The sequence below is a fragment of the Podarcis cretensis genome (genome assembly GCF_951804945.1).
Source record: "Podarcis cretensis genome assembly, chromosome: 11".
NCBI classification, from domain to species: Eukaryota; Metazoa; Chordata; class Lepidosauria; order Squamata; family Lacertidae; genus Podarcis; species Podarcis cretensis.
In genome coordinates, this window is record NC_137180.1 from 35,887,407 (window position 1) to 35,904,260 (window position 16,854).

Below are 16,854 nucleotides of genomic sequence, written 5' to 3' on the forward strand. Positions count from 1 at the left end.
AGTGTCAGAGGATCTGCTTTTCATGCAGAAGGTTCCAGGTTCAGTTCCTGGCATCTTCCAGTAGGGCTAGGAAGGATTTCCTGTCTGGAGCCCTGGAGATGCACTGCCAATCACTGTAGTCAATACTAGGCGGACTGTCAGTCTGACTCTGTAAAAGGCAGCTTCCTGTGTGAGTTGTTTCTGCTCTTAACTTCAGTGAGGTTGCTGTATCCTGGGCCTTCAGACCATGGCCATGACCTTCTGGAGCATGTTAAAAGTATTATTCTCTGAGTTTGCCTTGTGTATGTGATATTGGAGATACAGTGGTACCTCATGTTACATACGCTTCAGGTTACAGACCCTGCTAACCCAGAAATAGTACCTCGGGTGAAGAACTTTGCTTCAGGATGAGAACAGAAATCGTGTTCCGGCGGCGCGGCAGCAGCGGGAGGCCCCATTAGCTAAAGTGGTGCTTCAGGTTAAGAACAGTTTCGGTTAAGAACGGACCTCCGGAATGAATTAAGTACTTAACCTGAGGTACCACTGTAGTTTGTTTTATCTAAAATTTATATAGTATGCATACACACAATATATTTTGTTTTGTTTTGTTTCCTGTGCTTTTAAGATTTTATGGTATCTTACTGACATTTTGTTGTTACCCGTCCTGAGGTCTTCGGATTAAAGGTGGGATGTGCATCTCTAAATAAATAAATAACAAGATGGTTATTTGTTTTTTATTTTATTTTAAAGAATCTTCCTCCAAAGCAAGCTGAGACCTTGAAAAGAGTGCAGATGCCTTGCAATTCTACAGCTTCTGAAGAAGGTACAGGTTTTCTGTCCTTACTGTGGCATTTTCGCAAATTAGGTGTGTAAAATACATTGAAATAATTTTTGTTTCATGTGCAGCCAGAAAACTGTTCAGTACATAGGCAATGTGGGGTGAAAGCAATCTCATGAGTAAATGTCAAGGTGCTTGCTGTTGAGCTGAATAGCCTTTAATAATTTGACTGCAGGATGGTTACAAGGAAGAAAGGAGAACAGCGTTATAAAGCACTTTATTTATAGAAAAGAATTAAAAAGTCATTAAAATATACATTCTATTGAGAAAATTAATTTTCCTGAAGCTGACCAGGTCTTGAACGCTGTGATATAACTGATAAGATTTGTTAACTATGACCCAGTCCCAGTAGAGGGGACCAACATACACTAATAGGTGTCTGAGCACAGATCATCCTAGTATTTGAGAAAAAAAAGCTGTGGGACAGAGAGCAGGAGGAGAATCTCCAGCAGTTTGGCTTGGATTGGCTGCTCTCTTCTCAAACCAAAAATTGCATTTCTCATGCTGCATTTGTGGAACTGAATCTCCTGTATGCATGGAGAGAGAATTTCACACACATACATTCTTCCCCTTTCCCCTGATAGGGAAGGGGTGAGGGGTTTTGATGCGCCTTAGTGATTCCTATATTTATTTATTTATTTATTTATTAAAATACTTGTATACACCACAATTTCATAAAAACCACCAAATCAGTTTGCAACAATATATAAACCCACACAGTGCTTTCTTTTGGTAAAAATAAAAATGAGGTGCCGGTACTTGTACGTTACTAAAAGTGTTGTAGGTGCCAGCACAAAATGGCTGCCATGGGCAGCAAAGGAAGAGGTGCTGGTATTCTGTGCTAGGGAGAACTGTCATAAAAAAATGGCCCTCATACATATATACACATAACTGTTAAGTTGTGGGTGAACATATCAGACGACACAGCAATTCTTCAAACAGCTCTTGTTTATTCAGAGGCCAGAACAGAACTGAGCTGAAGGGCTCAGTCAGCCTGCTTATATAGAGCTCCAGTACCACGTTACTGTAGCAACTTTCTAAAACTATCCAATCACTGAATGTCACTTTCAATCCTTCATTTGCATAACTATCTACAGTATCCCCCTGCTGGCCCAGGGTGAGAACTTCAGTACATAACAATAACAGTAAAAACCACAGAAAAAGCGACCACAGAATATGAGCCTGTTGGCAAAGAAAAGTTTTTGGCAAATGTTTAAAGGTGATGGTAGAAGATGCCCACTGAACTAAAGGCTTGGTTTCATGTTGATGTCAAATGAAGCTCACCAACTTGAGGGACAACCAGGGACACTCAAACAGAGCTGGGATATAAGGGACAGATTTTTGGATAAGGCAAATGGGCTCTGCTCTACACAGAAATCTGTAGATGTTATACCCTTGAATGAAGTGTGATGGTAGTTAGGATCTAAATATTTTGACTCCGTATACTAGCTATCTGTAAATTCTTCAAAAATGCCAGAAGAGGGCAGAATTCCACTGATGCTATTTCAGTGTAATATATATATATATATATATATATAGGACTTTTCCAGGGAGCTTTGATAATGAAGTTTTTGCCTCTCTAATTTTGAGGGCATATTTGTAATTTCGTGATATTCACTCCTATCACTTCGAAACTCGATTTTCACAAAGCAGGACTGATTCCATCAAGATTCTGGGTGTTTGCTGCATTGTCATACATCAGAGTTTTTGTAGACTGATACCAACAAAATATTATAATGTAGAAACCAAGAGGGGAAAATAATTCATAACTATTCATTTTTCATCCTTTGCATAGGAATCTTCTTCACTTTACATTCCTTTAATGCAGCAGGAAAAAATTATAGGACATATAAAGATCAGCCTGCAGATACAGACACAACACATGTTACTCAGAAGCACTGAGGCCTCACAGTGGGACTTACCGTATTTTTCGCCCTATAGGACGCACTTTTTCCCCTCCAAAAATGAAGGGGAATGTGTGTGCGTCCTATGGGGCGAATGCAGGCTTTTGCTGAAGCCTGGAGAGCGAGAGGGGTCGGTGCGCACCAACCCCTCTCACTCTCCAGGCTTCGTGGACCTCTCTGCAAGCAGCGGGAGCCAGCGCTGGGCTCCCACGGCTTGCAGAGAGCTGCCTGTTCGGGGGCTGGGGTCAGGGGAAGCTCGGGCTTCCCGCGCCTGGGGGAAAAATAATTTTCCCCCTTTATTCCCCCCCAAAACTAGGTGCGCCTTATGGGACAGTGTGTCCTATAGGGTGAAAAATACGGTAAATTTACTTGGGTTAAATGTCTATAGAAGGGCAGCTTTAGATGTTCTAACTAGAGATGGTCCTTCATTTGGTTTCATAAAGGAACTCTTTATGAGATGTGAAGCATTATTGCAGAGAGTCAGTGTAAGTTGTAAAGGAGGCTTGCCTGACGCCTTCGTTGCATATCTTTAGGCACCAGGTGAATACGTTTCTCTATATCCAGGCCTTTGACTGATTAACATTCTATGGCCTTTTAAATATGTTTGGGGGGTGTTATTGTTTTGTTTTGTTTTGTTGTTTTGTTTTTGTTTTATTATGTATTTTGTGTTCTCATTTTGTATTATGTTGTGAACCACCCTGTGATATTCAGATGAAAGACGGTATACAAATTTCAATGATGATGACAACAACATTGCAGGGGTGGGGAACCTGTATGGTCAATGGTTAGTGATTGTGGGATGTTGTCCAGCAACATCTGGAAGGCTTCAAGGTCACCATTTCTGTGTTGTTTCTTTCTTAGAAAACAACACAGAAGTAATATGCTTAGCAATTTCCCCCCTTTATTATGAGAGTGAATCTCCCATAACTCAATCACATCCAAAATGAGTGAGGCTGAAATTCCAGTCATACACTTTTAATTAACATTTAATTAATTAAAACATTTAATTAAATTTAATTTAATTAACTCTGTTTTCTAAATGAGTCCTTTAAGGGAGAGGAAATCTATGACAAATAGCAATTTGCTTTAGAATTTAGTCCTCTGGAAAGTATTTAAAAGAACTTAGTAAACCATCTCTGCGAATTAAAGTTTAGCATTTTCTTTTTTGTCTGCAAGCACTCTTTATCTCATTTTATCCACTGTTTGTGGCACTTGTATATTACTGTGTCAGACTCTTGCAGTCCCCCTCCCCTGTCTAGTTGGTGGATATAAAAGAAAAAGAATAAAAAGCTTGTTAATGCTCAGAAGCATTTCAGCATTGCCCTCTGTTGCACTTCCAGCAATTTGTCACTAGCAATTCATTTTGGTGCTTTTCTTGCATCCTGCCTTAGTCTGCCACCTTCAGGCTTCTGGAGGTGGGAGAGCTAAACTGAATCTGTCAGTGTTTAGGAGGGAAGCCTGAACATAGAATAAGATAACAAGTGTTCTGTCCACTAGATATGGATGGCAGAGCATTCTGCATGCTAGCTGGGTGTTTCTACATTGTAGAATATGATTGATAGATGTAAATCTTCCTATAGCAGGAGATTGCTAAGTGACTGCAGTGCCCTGAGTTCTTGGACACTATGAAAGGGTCTAGTCTTTAGAAATGATGCTATTGGCTGTTGGCTCTGATAAAAACACATTGTAGGGAAAAACTGAATACACTATCATGAATATTTAATTTTGTTGCAAAAACGTAGGCCAGGAAGTTGATGTAAAATGAAGCAGTGTTAAGAATGGAGGTAGTATTCCTCTGAAAGAAAGGTATGAGTGCTTTGTTACTGTGGATCAAACAAGGGCTGAAAAATCATACACAGACACTAAAGCACTAAAATGATCACCTGTTTTTATAAAGCAGCACATTTCAGATATTTTTTTAGAGCAGCTTCACAGGCAGAACTCCCCCCTCTTCTCCAGGTCTTTGAATTCCCAGCATTTTTCCTTGTATATTGCATAGGAAGTTGCAAAGAATCAGTATGGTTCACTTGGGCTTCCTCCCCCTGCCTGCTTTTATATAATATCTGAAAGTGTTGCTAAGAGTATTTTTTTTTAATGGTAGATTTCCATCCCATGAAACAAGAGAAGTATAATAAAAAACGACTAAAAGAAAAAATATTTGTTTGTTTAATAAAATGTAGATACCACTTGATTGTAAATAGTGGTTTACAAAAACCCCCACCAAACATTAAACAAGGTATCAGCGAAGTTTATTCATTTATTTTTAAAAACTCCATTTATTTTACCTACTCACATAGGTTGTAGGGTGAACAGGAGATTACACAAAATGTGCTTAGGCACAGAATATTCATGTCTCTCTTTCATAATGCTGGCACTGTCTGTGGCTGGAGGAAAATGAATTAAATATGGATTTGGTGCAGTATGTCCTTCCTTCAGAGTTTTGAAAAGGAGCCAGGAAACAAAATAATACTGTAGTCACAATTGTTCCCTGTAGTCAAAGGGAAAGAGTTAGCTTTTAAAATGCATGAAATTGCCTTCCCTTTTTTCTTTCTTCAATAATAAAATCAGGATCCCATGTGTATTATAAAATGCCTGTGGCAGTCTGTGCAGTTCGACAAGTACATATTAATCCATAAGGCTAGTTTAGGGTTCAGCATGTATTTTCACAGCACGCCCCTTTAAAGGAAAAAAGAGAGCTTGTTTACAATCAGCCCATTAAAACAGCACAACAGCTTGTTGAAGAAATGTCTAGTATTTCAACCACAGGCATGCTGCTTTGGGAGCCGTTCTTATATCGTAAAAGAACATTGTTAGGTCTATGTATATCCTTCTATTTCTCACTTTGATTGTGTTTGGGGGGTGGAATCAACTTCCGCAATTGGCAACCACCAAATCCTAATGGAAGAACGGATTCTCTTTAAACAGACCCCATGGACTTTGTTTCTGAAGAGCCAGCTTTCAAAAATGAAGATTCAACGGTACAGTTCTATTATCATTTTATGAATGGCTAAATCCCAGGAGGTTCTTCTACAGCACCTTCCAGGATTGAAAATGAAGTTGGCTTATGCCTTCCAAACAGCAGTTCTTTCTATTCTTCTTCCAAGAGAAATATCTAAGCTGCCAGAGTAATTTCAACATTCAGCCAGACAGTATGGTTTGCTATGGGGGAAGAAGTAATTTTATTTTTATTTTTTGCCTGGGATACAAAGCTACGATAATTGTGACCAGTCATATTTTAGTTGGGCATATATGCTGCAGGAATAGCCTCTGAGAACTAGGGGCTTTTATGACTGCAGCTCTGTTCTGCAGAGACTTCTATTTATCTTGTTGTGACTTAAAGTTGATGGCAATAATTTACTATGTCCAAAATCAAATGTGCTGTCTTACTGATGATGAATGCAGTTAACTCTGCTTTGTGGGAGAACTAATGAAACACAACCATCTTATTCCATGCGTCTTAGAATACGTGTCTCTGTGGAGCTGCTTTGTATTTAGTTGGCACTCCTTTGTCTTGAAGCTCAACATATTTCCCTGTTACCTGTGATCCTTTTTCTGCTGGTGATTGCATTGCAAACAACATGTTCTGTCACTCAGCTCTAGTCCTTTATTTTCTGTAAGAGTGCCTTGCCTTCAGTGGTGGCTGGTGGAGCAGAAGGCAGGGAGCCCAGACGGTAGATTGAGCCAGAGCCAATGGCAGGTTGAGCCAATTAATTCTAGTTCCATCTTCCATCCTCTTCCTTGCTGAGTTCCACAAGGGCAACACAGTGATAAAGGAAGGCAAGCAGGCAGGGACTGGCTTAGGGGAGACTGGTTGGTGGGGCAGCACCAGACTTGCCCTATTGGACTAGCCTTCACAGCTTGCATTTATGGTCATTTGATGGTTGCCCCTAGTTAACCAGAACAGATATCTCCAGCAGGCCTAACTATGGGCTGGATTCTGGCCAATGTGTTTGCATCTGACATGGGAGTGAGTGGTTCATAGGAGAGCTCCCATGTCTTTAAATAACACCAGGGAATGAATTAGACTACACAGGGAGCAGATGGCTCTGATGTTCTGTGGTCTGCTTTGATTTTGTTTTCTTTTTGAAAGTAAATTATAGGTTGTTCACCTAAAAGCTTTGGGATGTGTTTTTTTCTTTATCTGATGCCTATAAAAGAAAAGAGCTGGTCAATGTCAAACACCCCTCCCCCCCCCCCCAGTGACAGCCCCCTGCATTATTTGAAATAAAAAATTCCCAGTGGCCCAGAATAATGGTTGAAGCCCTGATTTTTGCTGTTTGGGAAAATTAGGAGCTTACTAAAACAGACGATCGTCTTTTATTCTTTGTGGGTGGTTTTGCATGACATTAAAAAAAAAACAAGCAATGAGTGTTTTTGAAATACAGTGAGTGTTTTTTGAAAAACACATTGCATTCTGAAATTTTTCAAGCTGGAACAAAATCTATTTCCCATTTGTTTTGTAGTTTTACAAAGATCATGTGATTCAGCCAAGTGAACATGAAGACGATTTAGGTAAGGAACAGTTGTGTTTTTTCAGTCCCCCCCCCCAAAATGCCTTATAATCTTCTGGTTATCACTCTCTCTGGTGACAAGGAGTTGCAGGTTTGGAGATGCACTACAGAGACCTGTCTCCCTTCTCTGTCTCTCTCCCACTTTTTTCAGCTGCCTTAAATGACCAGTACCTTGCTGTATGTTTCTGGGCTGACCACCAGGGGGAAGGTGTTGTGTCTCCGGGCCTCTTCATGTTCCGACTTCCAGCCTCCATTGTTTTCTTTCCTGGTTCAAAGTGGAGGCCGGCTCTGTCCTCAGCTCTGCTTGCAAGACAGAAATCATATGGGAAATAAGGTGCTCGAACAGAGCATGAGCTGAATGCCTCCTTATGGATGCTAATTATTAGTTCTGTGCAATCTCACATTTAAGCATGTAAGATTAGACCATTGTTGTTGTTTTTGTTTAAGCTATTTTCAGTCACAAGAGACCAGTGTGGTATTAAGCAACATATTAATGGCTCATTTCAAATATTAACATAAATGCTCGTTTACATATTTTTCAGTTTTGAGAGATCAGATTCATTGAAGGTATTCTATTTGCAAATTTGTGTCTCCTTCTGAGGCGCATTGGGAAGGTTTCTCTGCCTGCAGAAGCCTTGCCTGCTGGGGTTGCATGGCAATGGCAGCAGGGGTGGGTGGGGGCATCTGTGGGTGCACTGCTCCTCAGGATTCTACCACCTAAGGCGGATGCTTCAGTCCACCTCATGGGCAGGCCGGCCATGGTAAGGCCTGACACAGAGGGGAAGAGTTGTCTCCTAACACCTCTCCATCCCTGGACTCATCTGGTGCAAGCAGCGCAGAAGGCAGTGTGTAGAAGTTCTTAAAAGTAACTGAGCTGTTGCAAAGGAGTAGGGCATGGTGATGGTTTATTTGTAATGGAAAATATGCCGCACATCTTTTAAACTGAGTTGTTCCTTAATAAAAGATGAATGCTGCAGTATTATCACACCAAATAGCTTGACGTTTTTTAAAAAACAATATTGTTTTGGGTTTCTTTCTTTCTTTGGGCATTGTTATATAAATAAGCATAATTGTTTTGGCAAGCAAAGAGCACAGCGGGCGACAGGACTGTGGGGGGGGGGAATGGAAAGATGACAATAATCAGGGGAAAGGAATGAGGAAAATGAGAGATAATGGCATCAGGGGAATGTCCAGAGAGAAAGGAACAAGAGAAATAAATAAACTAGGGAGGGATAGGACAAAGTATCTGTGTCTATGTCATAAAATTAATATTACAAGTCAAGTTATTATAAATTGTAAAGCAGATAAGGCTCTCCTCTTCTTATGCATTACTGTCTCACTTAACAGAACATCTTTTGATTAGAAGGAATTAGAAAGAATATTAGGAATTGAAGGCATCTTTTGAAAAGCTTGTCAAGATCTCTTCCATTGGATTAACAGTCTGCTGTTATGACCTTCCGTCGCAGACAACAGCAAGACTTTTCTGCCAAAAGGAAACTCTTTATACAAGGAGGGCACTATTCATTTATACAAATGCAAGAAGCCCCTTTTGTTTTACTTCAGGTCCTTTATTTTAAGGGTTGTTTTCCTCCTATGTAGGGATCTGGAATAAGACACAATTTTTCAAAAAATGGCCTCAGGCAGCAAAAGATCTTGAGCTAGCTCTCCAAAACGGAGACACTCTCATGATCTCTGATTGTTGCAGCGACATCACTGCCTGTAGTCTATTGCCACATTGTTATGCCATTACACAATGCAGGAAGTTATGTTCTGTAAAGAATCAAGTTATAAATGTACAATTGTTTTAGTGGCATATCTTTGCTTTTACTCATATATGGAAAGTTGTAGCTCAGTGGTAGAAAAATTAGCTCTGCACACAGAAAGCCCTAGATTCAATCCCTGGTGTCTCTAGGCACGACTGGAAACGTCCCCCTTCTGAAACCCTGAAGAGCCACTGCCAATCAGTGTAGATCAGAGGTGAGCAACATCCAGCCTCTGGGCCAACCTTGACTCGCCAGGGAGTCAAAATAGGCCTGTGGGGCCATTTTTTCCAAACCGCTCCCACTTGCCCATCCGTTGATGTCACCTGTGACACCAGCTGATGTGTAGGAGGATAAAGTTAATTCCGGCATCAGCTGTACACCCCTTTTTCTCACCAAGGAACAGGCATGCGCAGCCAAGGCAGCAAGATTACACTCCCATGCATCAGCGGAGGAGCAGGGCTTAAACCTTGCTCAGTTCAGCAGGATTCCATGCAAACCCCTTCATGATTGTTGCAAATCCATAACTACAGAATAAGACGGTATCTTGTGTGGGGCCTTTTTCGTGAGGGCTCTGCAGAGACTGAGGGAAAAGAGAAGACGTTAATTTCTGATTTAATTCACTGAAATGAGCAAAGTGTGAATATTGCTCTTAATTGATGTATTAGGAAACTTTCTTCCATTGTATTTTTTAACCTATAACGTATAGGTGAAATTTTCTGTTCTGTGGGTCCATTATACATTGAATTGCATTGATCTCTTCATCAGAATTGCTTCCTGCCATGAATAGTTCTGTGTAGGATAGGCCATGTTGCTCAGTGTTGACTACTCTTCCTTGCACATATGTGGCTCTTTGATCGTAACCACTGAGCCTCTTGGGCTTGCCAATCGGAAAGTTGGTGGTTCGAATCCCTGCAACGGGGTGAGCGCCTGTTGCTCTGTCCCAGCTCCTGCCAACCCAGCAGTTCAAAAGCACGTCAAAGTGCAAGTAGATAAATAATTACTGCTGCAGCGGAAAGGTAAACTGCATTTCTGTGCACTCTGGTTTCCGTCACTGTGTTCCGTTGCACCAGAAGCTGTTTAGTCATACTGGCCACATGATCTGGAAAGCTGTCTGTGGACAAACACCAGCTCTCTTGGCCTGAAGCGAGATGAGTGCCACAACCCCATAGTCACCTTTGACTGGACTTAACTGTCCAGGAGCCCTTTACTTTACCGTTCTTCCTTGCAGCGACTCTTCAGTATCTTTCACACCAGCTGCATCTTAGAAATGGCAAGGCTTGATCCGGGGACCTCTGCATGCAAAGTTCACGCTTTGCCACTGAGCTATGGTCAGTGCTTCTTTGGTGTGTGCTTTCTGAAGCCCAGATTACATGTGAGGTGAGATGATGATACATTGAACTGCATCCATTTAGAACTGAGATAGCCAGTGAGGTGCCCTGCAGATGTCTCAGACTACAACTCCCATCCACCCCGGCCAGGATAGCCGATGGCCAATAGCGTTGCATGTGGAGGGCACCATGTTTTCTACCCCTGGTAATAGATTGTGGGTAGGGAATTTTGCTAACACAGTGGCTGAGCAAGAACTATTTCCCCCGTTGAACTAGTTTAGCTTGCAGAGAGTTGGGTAGCATTCACAAATGGACAACCTCACAATGGCATTTCTGCACTATTGGAAAATAGGAAGTTGCCTTATATTGAGTAAGAATATTGATCTACTGTGCAGATGGCTGTGGTATCAGACAGGAGCCTTTCCCAGCCAGGGAATGACCATGGGACATTCTGCATGCAAATCATATGCTTTGTACCACTGAGCTATGGCCCTTTCCTAGGAAGATCTAGAGGTCAGAGTTTGGATAGTGGCTTGAATTACTACTAACTTTTATCTAAGTGCTTGAGACTCGGTGTCGTGGAAGATTGCACAGTTGGTTATACGTAACAGTATAATAAGAGCAATATGTTTTTAAAAGAAAAAATGACTGCCCTCTCCCGCCCCATCCTAAGGCTGAGGATGTATGCACAATACCTATTTTCAAAGTTGCAAAAGCTTGTTTTAACTGGAAAAACATTAATTTTCCATTTTTTTAAAAAAAAATAAAATGTGGTAATTGAAGTATCTGGGGGAGTGCACAGTTTTAGATAATAGCAGCCTGGCGTACAGAGTTACATTGTTCAAGTGACCTGGCAGCTGATGTTTTTTATTTTGCTGAGCTCCCTGGCTTGTATTACCGAGGAGGTGAGAGATTCTGCCGACCACAGCTTGCACTCCAGAAGATAAAAAGCACCGAGGCCAAATTTTTGGCATGCTTCATGGTGTGACCAGGGTAGCAGCAGAAAACTTAAAGGACTGTGTCTTTTGAGTTTTTTGGTTTCCTCAGTAATTCTAGTTTAATCGCTCAGCACTCTGAGCTATTCAACAGAATGGTCTGCTGCACTTTGTGAACCTCTGGGGTGGCAATGAAATTTGTGTAAACTCATGGTTTCAGTACTATATTGTCTTTTCTTACCTTTATTTCCTACCCGTGATACAAAAAACTAAATCTGCTTCCCTCCTCTTTGAGTAAATCAGTTAATCCGTTTTAAAATGTTATGGGTTTCCCTGTCCCCACTCCACACAGAAGTCCTGTGTCATCCTTACACAAATGAAATACTTGTTTACTTCTCATTTGGTTTGGAAGAGAGTTTTAGGCTGCAGCTCTAACCATGAGCTACTCAGAAATGGGTTACACTGAATTCTGTGAGGCTTACTGCCAGGTAACTGGAGTTAAAACTGCAAACTTAGATAGCTGTGCCTCAGTCCAGATAGTGTGGAAAGTTGTTTTGTAGAACAAGACTGGGAACAGATGGCTGAAAAGGGGCTTAGAACAGGCCATTTTCATGGTTTCCTTTGGGGTATAGGGGAGAGCTAGCAAGCCAAGAGGAATCTTTATGTGCGAGGCTTATCTTAATGCAGTGAGCTTGCAATTGGCAAGCAGCAGAGCAAAATAGGCTTGCTGAGCACAGGCTCCTGCTCTGTCTGTGCCAAGAGTCTTTCTGTAGCACATTTAGTTCAATGTATGTTGATACCCCCCTCCCCACATAGAGATGTTGACACCTGCATTGGTGCCATTCTGATTTCATCTTTCACCTCTCTTACACACTGGTCCTCTTTCAGAGTTATTAATGGAATCGGCTCTGGAGCTTCCAAGTCCTGACATGCTTATATTTTCAAAACAATGAAAACTGTTTTAAAATCCAGAACGTTACAGTGGAGTTTGTGAATCTTATGCTGTACTATATATAAAATAATCAATATGGGGAGTTGGGTTGCAAGAAAGCAAGTTCTGGATTGCAGAGAGACATGAGAAAATGCTCTCTTTTATTGTCTGAAAATTTATGGTTATGCAAGCGTAAACAGAGCTTAAAGAAATTATTTCCAAGAAAAATATTAAGAGGGCACTTTATGTTCTCTCTTTTCTTGGCTTCCTTCAAACCTCAACACTGAAGAAAAGAGAGGTGAGTAAATGATGAAGAAACTGTAGCCATGCACAGTTTGGGTTCCCAGAACTTTACTAAAAACAACTTCAGGAGTGTTGCATAAAGAATCCTTTTAGTCAGATAATTCAGTCCACTTCTTTGCCAGGCTTTCATTCCCTCTCTCCTTCCATCACATATGTGGAAATACCCCAAATGAGAATGTATGGGAAATAGATAATCCATAGTTCTGATGATATCGTAAAATAATGGAAATTAGCCTCCTTCCCTCTTAGTCATTCCTTCATGTCAAGTTTGTAGTTTAGCACTAACCAGGGTTTGCCGCTATGATTAGTGCTTGCCCTCTAAACCAGAATTGTAATCCAGGCTTTGAAATCGGCTTCTAGTTCTAACTTAAGGACAAATGTTAACAATGGTTTGCAGCAAACACTGGTTAGCGCTAAGCTGCAAACTGAAGGTGGAGGCACATTTTGAGAGAGGAATTGAAGCTCATTTCAAAACCTTGACTTGGAGGGTCATCTGAATGTTCCCTATCTTTTCTACTTGTTCATATTGTCTTTACCTTTGACTTACTGACTTGTATTAAATATACATAAATTATTCTTTTTAATTGACCTTAACATTTTGAGCTGCACTATTCTAGAGAGCTGGCTGTGTCAGCAAAAAGGCCCACCCACTTAAAAAAAACTCCATGGGAGGGGGGAGACTCCCTTGGCCCCTATAGAGCTGGCGTCTATGCAAGGAGGCCAGGACCAGCTAAAACAGCTGAATTAGCTTCATGAGTGGGACCAACTTGATCCTACATTTTTCACCTCCTTCTGGAAGCAGATGTTGAATTAGGGTCTAGGACGTTGAATTGGGGTCTAGGGAAATGTTGGAAGCGGTTTTCCTGTTGTTGGAAATAGCAAAATGCTCATAATGAGGCTAAAGCTGAAACTACAGGGAACTGGTCTGAACTAGAGACTGGATCGCTTATGCAACTGTGCCCTTAATTCATGCTGAGAATATTATGTAACCGCAGTGGAATATGCCAAGGCTTGTTCGCAGGATGTCTAGTTAATCTTGAGTCTGTTGAATAGAATCAGAGAGTGACAATAATTGATGCAGACCTGAAAATCATCTAGTCCACTCTGAAACTCTGCCCCAAGGCACGATCTTCCATGCTGCACATTTAACAACATTGTGCACTTAATTTCCACAGATTTACTGATTTAATATTTAATGCTGTAACCTACCTTCTCACCCTGCCTTCTCAAGGTGTTGTTCAGTAATGGTGCAGCTTATTTTGATAATGCAACCAGCAAGAGAGTGGTGGAAGCAAGGTCCTCTGTGTTAAAAAAAAAATCCTGCCCGGAACAAGAAATTATTTGAGCACAGTATTTGTTAACTTGGACCAGAGTGTTCTTGCCATGATTCCTTTAAAGTAGGAGTGGGGGACCTCCAGCCCACAGGCCACACTTGGCTCACCAGTTCTCCATTTGGCCCATGAGACCATTTTCAGGAAGCCAGGCTTATTTGTCCTACACCACAAGTCAGCTGATGGGTGGTTGGAGCATGCCTTGCGGAAGGAGGGGAATCCAGAGCACAGCGCTGAGAGGGAGAGGTGAAATCCCACCCCCACAGGCCCTCAGAGCACACCTAACACCACTACAAGTAGGAATGAACCTTGTTGAGAAAACCACACTGATTGGACACACAGAATTTATAAAATTCTGGGATTAATAATGGGAACAGTTAACTCCCATCATTTCATTATTAACATCGGCTCTATGCTCCATTTAAGTAGGAAAAGGACTGAATATGATAAGTGAGGGCGGGGCGATATATGCTTATGGATTTAGTTATAGAAGGTAGACGTAATTATATAATGTAAAATGTAACATGGATTAATTGCTCCCTGCCATCCCTCCCCAAGTATTTACAAATTGCAAGTCAAGTTCAGGAAACTATAAATAAATATTGACCTGGCTAGAAGATCTGAGTAGCTCCTATTACTTCCCTTTGCAAGTAAAGAATATTTTGATGGAGATTGTGTTTACAGGCAAAAAGACAAAAGAGGAAGGGATTGGCAAGTGGTGGTTTTGAACTTGCAGTGGATGTACTTTGGTGAAACTGGGCCAAGGAGTAGACAACTTTTACAAATAGTTGTGTCAATGGTTGTATGCTCTTTCTGGGATTAGTTAGATTGTGTCGGCTAGAGATGTACTCAAATGAGTGCATATTTTATACAGTACACGTATCATAGACTTAGAGCAAGGCTGAGTTTATATTACAGGAACATTGTTAGAAAGATCAAAGACATAGTGGGGCACAGTATGCAATTAAAACTCTCCAGCAAATCTCTTTGGTTACCTGAAGCCCTCTGTTCTGAATACATAAAACTCTGAGCAAGTTGCTGATAACAGCACGTATTCTTTTAGCAGTGTATGGGGGGAAGGAGGAAAGCTTTACCTACAATAGAAGAATACTTGTACAGAGTCTGGCAAGCTATGTTAATGAATAAGCTGACCTTTCGGCAAAGCATCCATGGGAAGGAACAAAACCGACGGAATACTCGGTTGATCAGTGGAGACCATTTACTATATACTGCTAGAACCAAATAGTCCCAATGCCAACAAAAATGTTGGAGATGTATTGTCAGTAGGGTACTATTTTTTGGTAACAAGGTTTTTTGTTTTGATACATTGTATCTGTTGTTTTGCAATATTTCCTAAAAAAATATGTTTCAAGAAAAGATTCATTCTTCCCTGAAGGGAGCAAGGTAGATTATTATCATGTTGTTGTTGTTGTTTAGTCGTTTAGTCGTGTCCGACTCTTCGTGACCCCATGGACCAGAGCACGCCAGGCACTCCTGTCTTTTACTGCCTCCCGCAGTTTGGTCAGACTCATGCTGGTAGCTTCGAAGACACTATCCAACCATCTCGTCCTCTGTCGTCCCCTTTTCCTTGTGCCCTCCATCTTTCCCAACATCAGGGTCTTTTCCAGGGGGTCTTCTCTTCTCATGAGGTGGCCAAAGTATTGGAGCCTCAGCTTCACGATCTGTGCTTCCAGTGAGCACTCAGGGCTGATTTCCTTAAGAATTGAGAGGTTTGATCTTCTTGCAGTCCATGGGACTCTCAAGAGTCTCTTCCAGCACCATAATTATTATAGGATTATTAGATTATTGTTATAAGATTATTATAGGATTGGTCAAATTGATGGAGTATAAGGCTACTGCCATGATGGCTGTGCTTTGCCTCCACTGTCAGGTGGCTCAGAGAATGGCCTGAAGGTGCATTTAGTGAACCTGTGAAAAACAAGCAGAGTGAACTGAGACAATTAAAACTAAAAAAAAAATCAAATCAATTTTATGTAATAATAACCGTTTTTAACACAGATTTTAATTCCTGGTGCCACCTTCCAAACCATCTTTTTAACTGTATCTCAATTATTTGATACCAGCGAGTGTTTCACTGATCTGTTTGATCCATTATGGCCCTTGCATATCTTGGTGGTTGTAAAAATAATTGATGTGGGGTAGAGGAATGTTAACAAGTTCATATGCCACCTTCTTTTTGATCCCCCTATGCACATTCTCCTCCCTGTTAGGCAGAACACAAAAATGCACACAACGTGAGCTGACTTTCCATGGACTTTGGTTAAAAACAATAACAAGCAGTGGACTTGTTAGTTTTGTTTCTGCTTTTGTGTTTCCACATTCAAACCATTAAAAAAACCCAAAACAAAACATGCAGTTTGTGTAGCGTTAACGATGGGGGAGGGGTAATGAGTTTCTGCTGAATACTAATTGCTGATGAGTTGTTCAGGGAGACTGCAGTAAGAATGGGAGACTTGTTGTAAATTAGTCACTAGCTCTATTGTAGACTGCTGGGAGGACAGGCTAGTTCTGTAAAGGTGCCAACCTTACCAAAATCTTTCGGGTTCACTGTCAAACTGAGAGTTACTCTGAACAGAAAGCAATCATTTTCACGGCATGCATTTTTAGAAAAGGAATGTCTCAGGTGGGTCCTCTGTCCTTGTAATAATAAGAGGGAACTATGCCCCCTCTTTAAATTTAGGAAGGATAAGAATTCCATCATTTAGCTGCTGCTTCACCCACAAATGTCTCTGATCTACCAATGCTATAAATTCCAAAGGGAAATTGTTATGTGTGTGGCAGGAACAGAAGCCAGGGAAAACTGTAGCTTTCACAGACTGACTGTAGATTTTGCCTTTGGACTTCCTTGATTCTATATAAACCTCAAGGCTTAAAATAATTTTACATACTGCAAACCAAATACAGGTTAACATTTTAATATAAAGAAAAGCTTCTGTCTTTTGTTATCTATTTGAGAGAGAGAGTCCGAGAGAGAGAGTTCGCCTTCTCTCGCAACTCAGATTATTCTTCA

General features: G+C 41.1%; 1 protein-coding gene across 7 annotated transcripts in view; it reads left to right on the plus strand.

Annotated features, from left to right (window-relative positions):
* ARHGEF28 (Rho guanine nucleotide exchange factor 28) overlaps positions 1-16,854 on the plus strand; it is a 136,835-nt gene that overhangs the window by 47,591 nt on the left and 72,390 nt on the right. For all 7 annotated transcript variants that reach the window (XM_079995277.1, XM_079995279.1, XM_079995280.1 and 4 more), the window contains exons 7-9: positions 730-802; positions 5,647-5,699; positions 7,185-7,233. In XM_079995277.1, the coding sequence (XP_079851403.1) occupies positions 730-802; positions 5,647-5,699; positions 7,185-7,233 (175 nt within the window). The remainder of the gene's footprint in view (positions 1-729; positions 803-5,646; positions 5,700-7,184; positions 7,234-16,854) is intronic.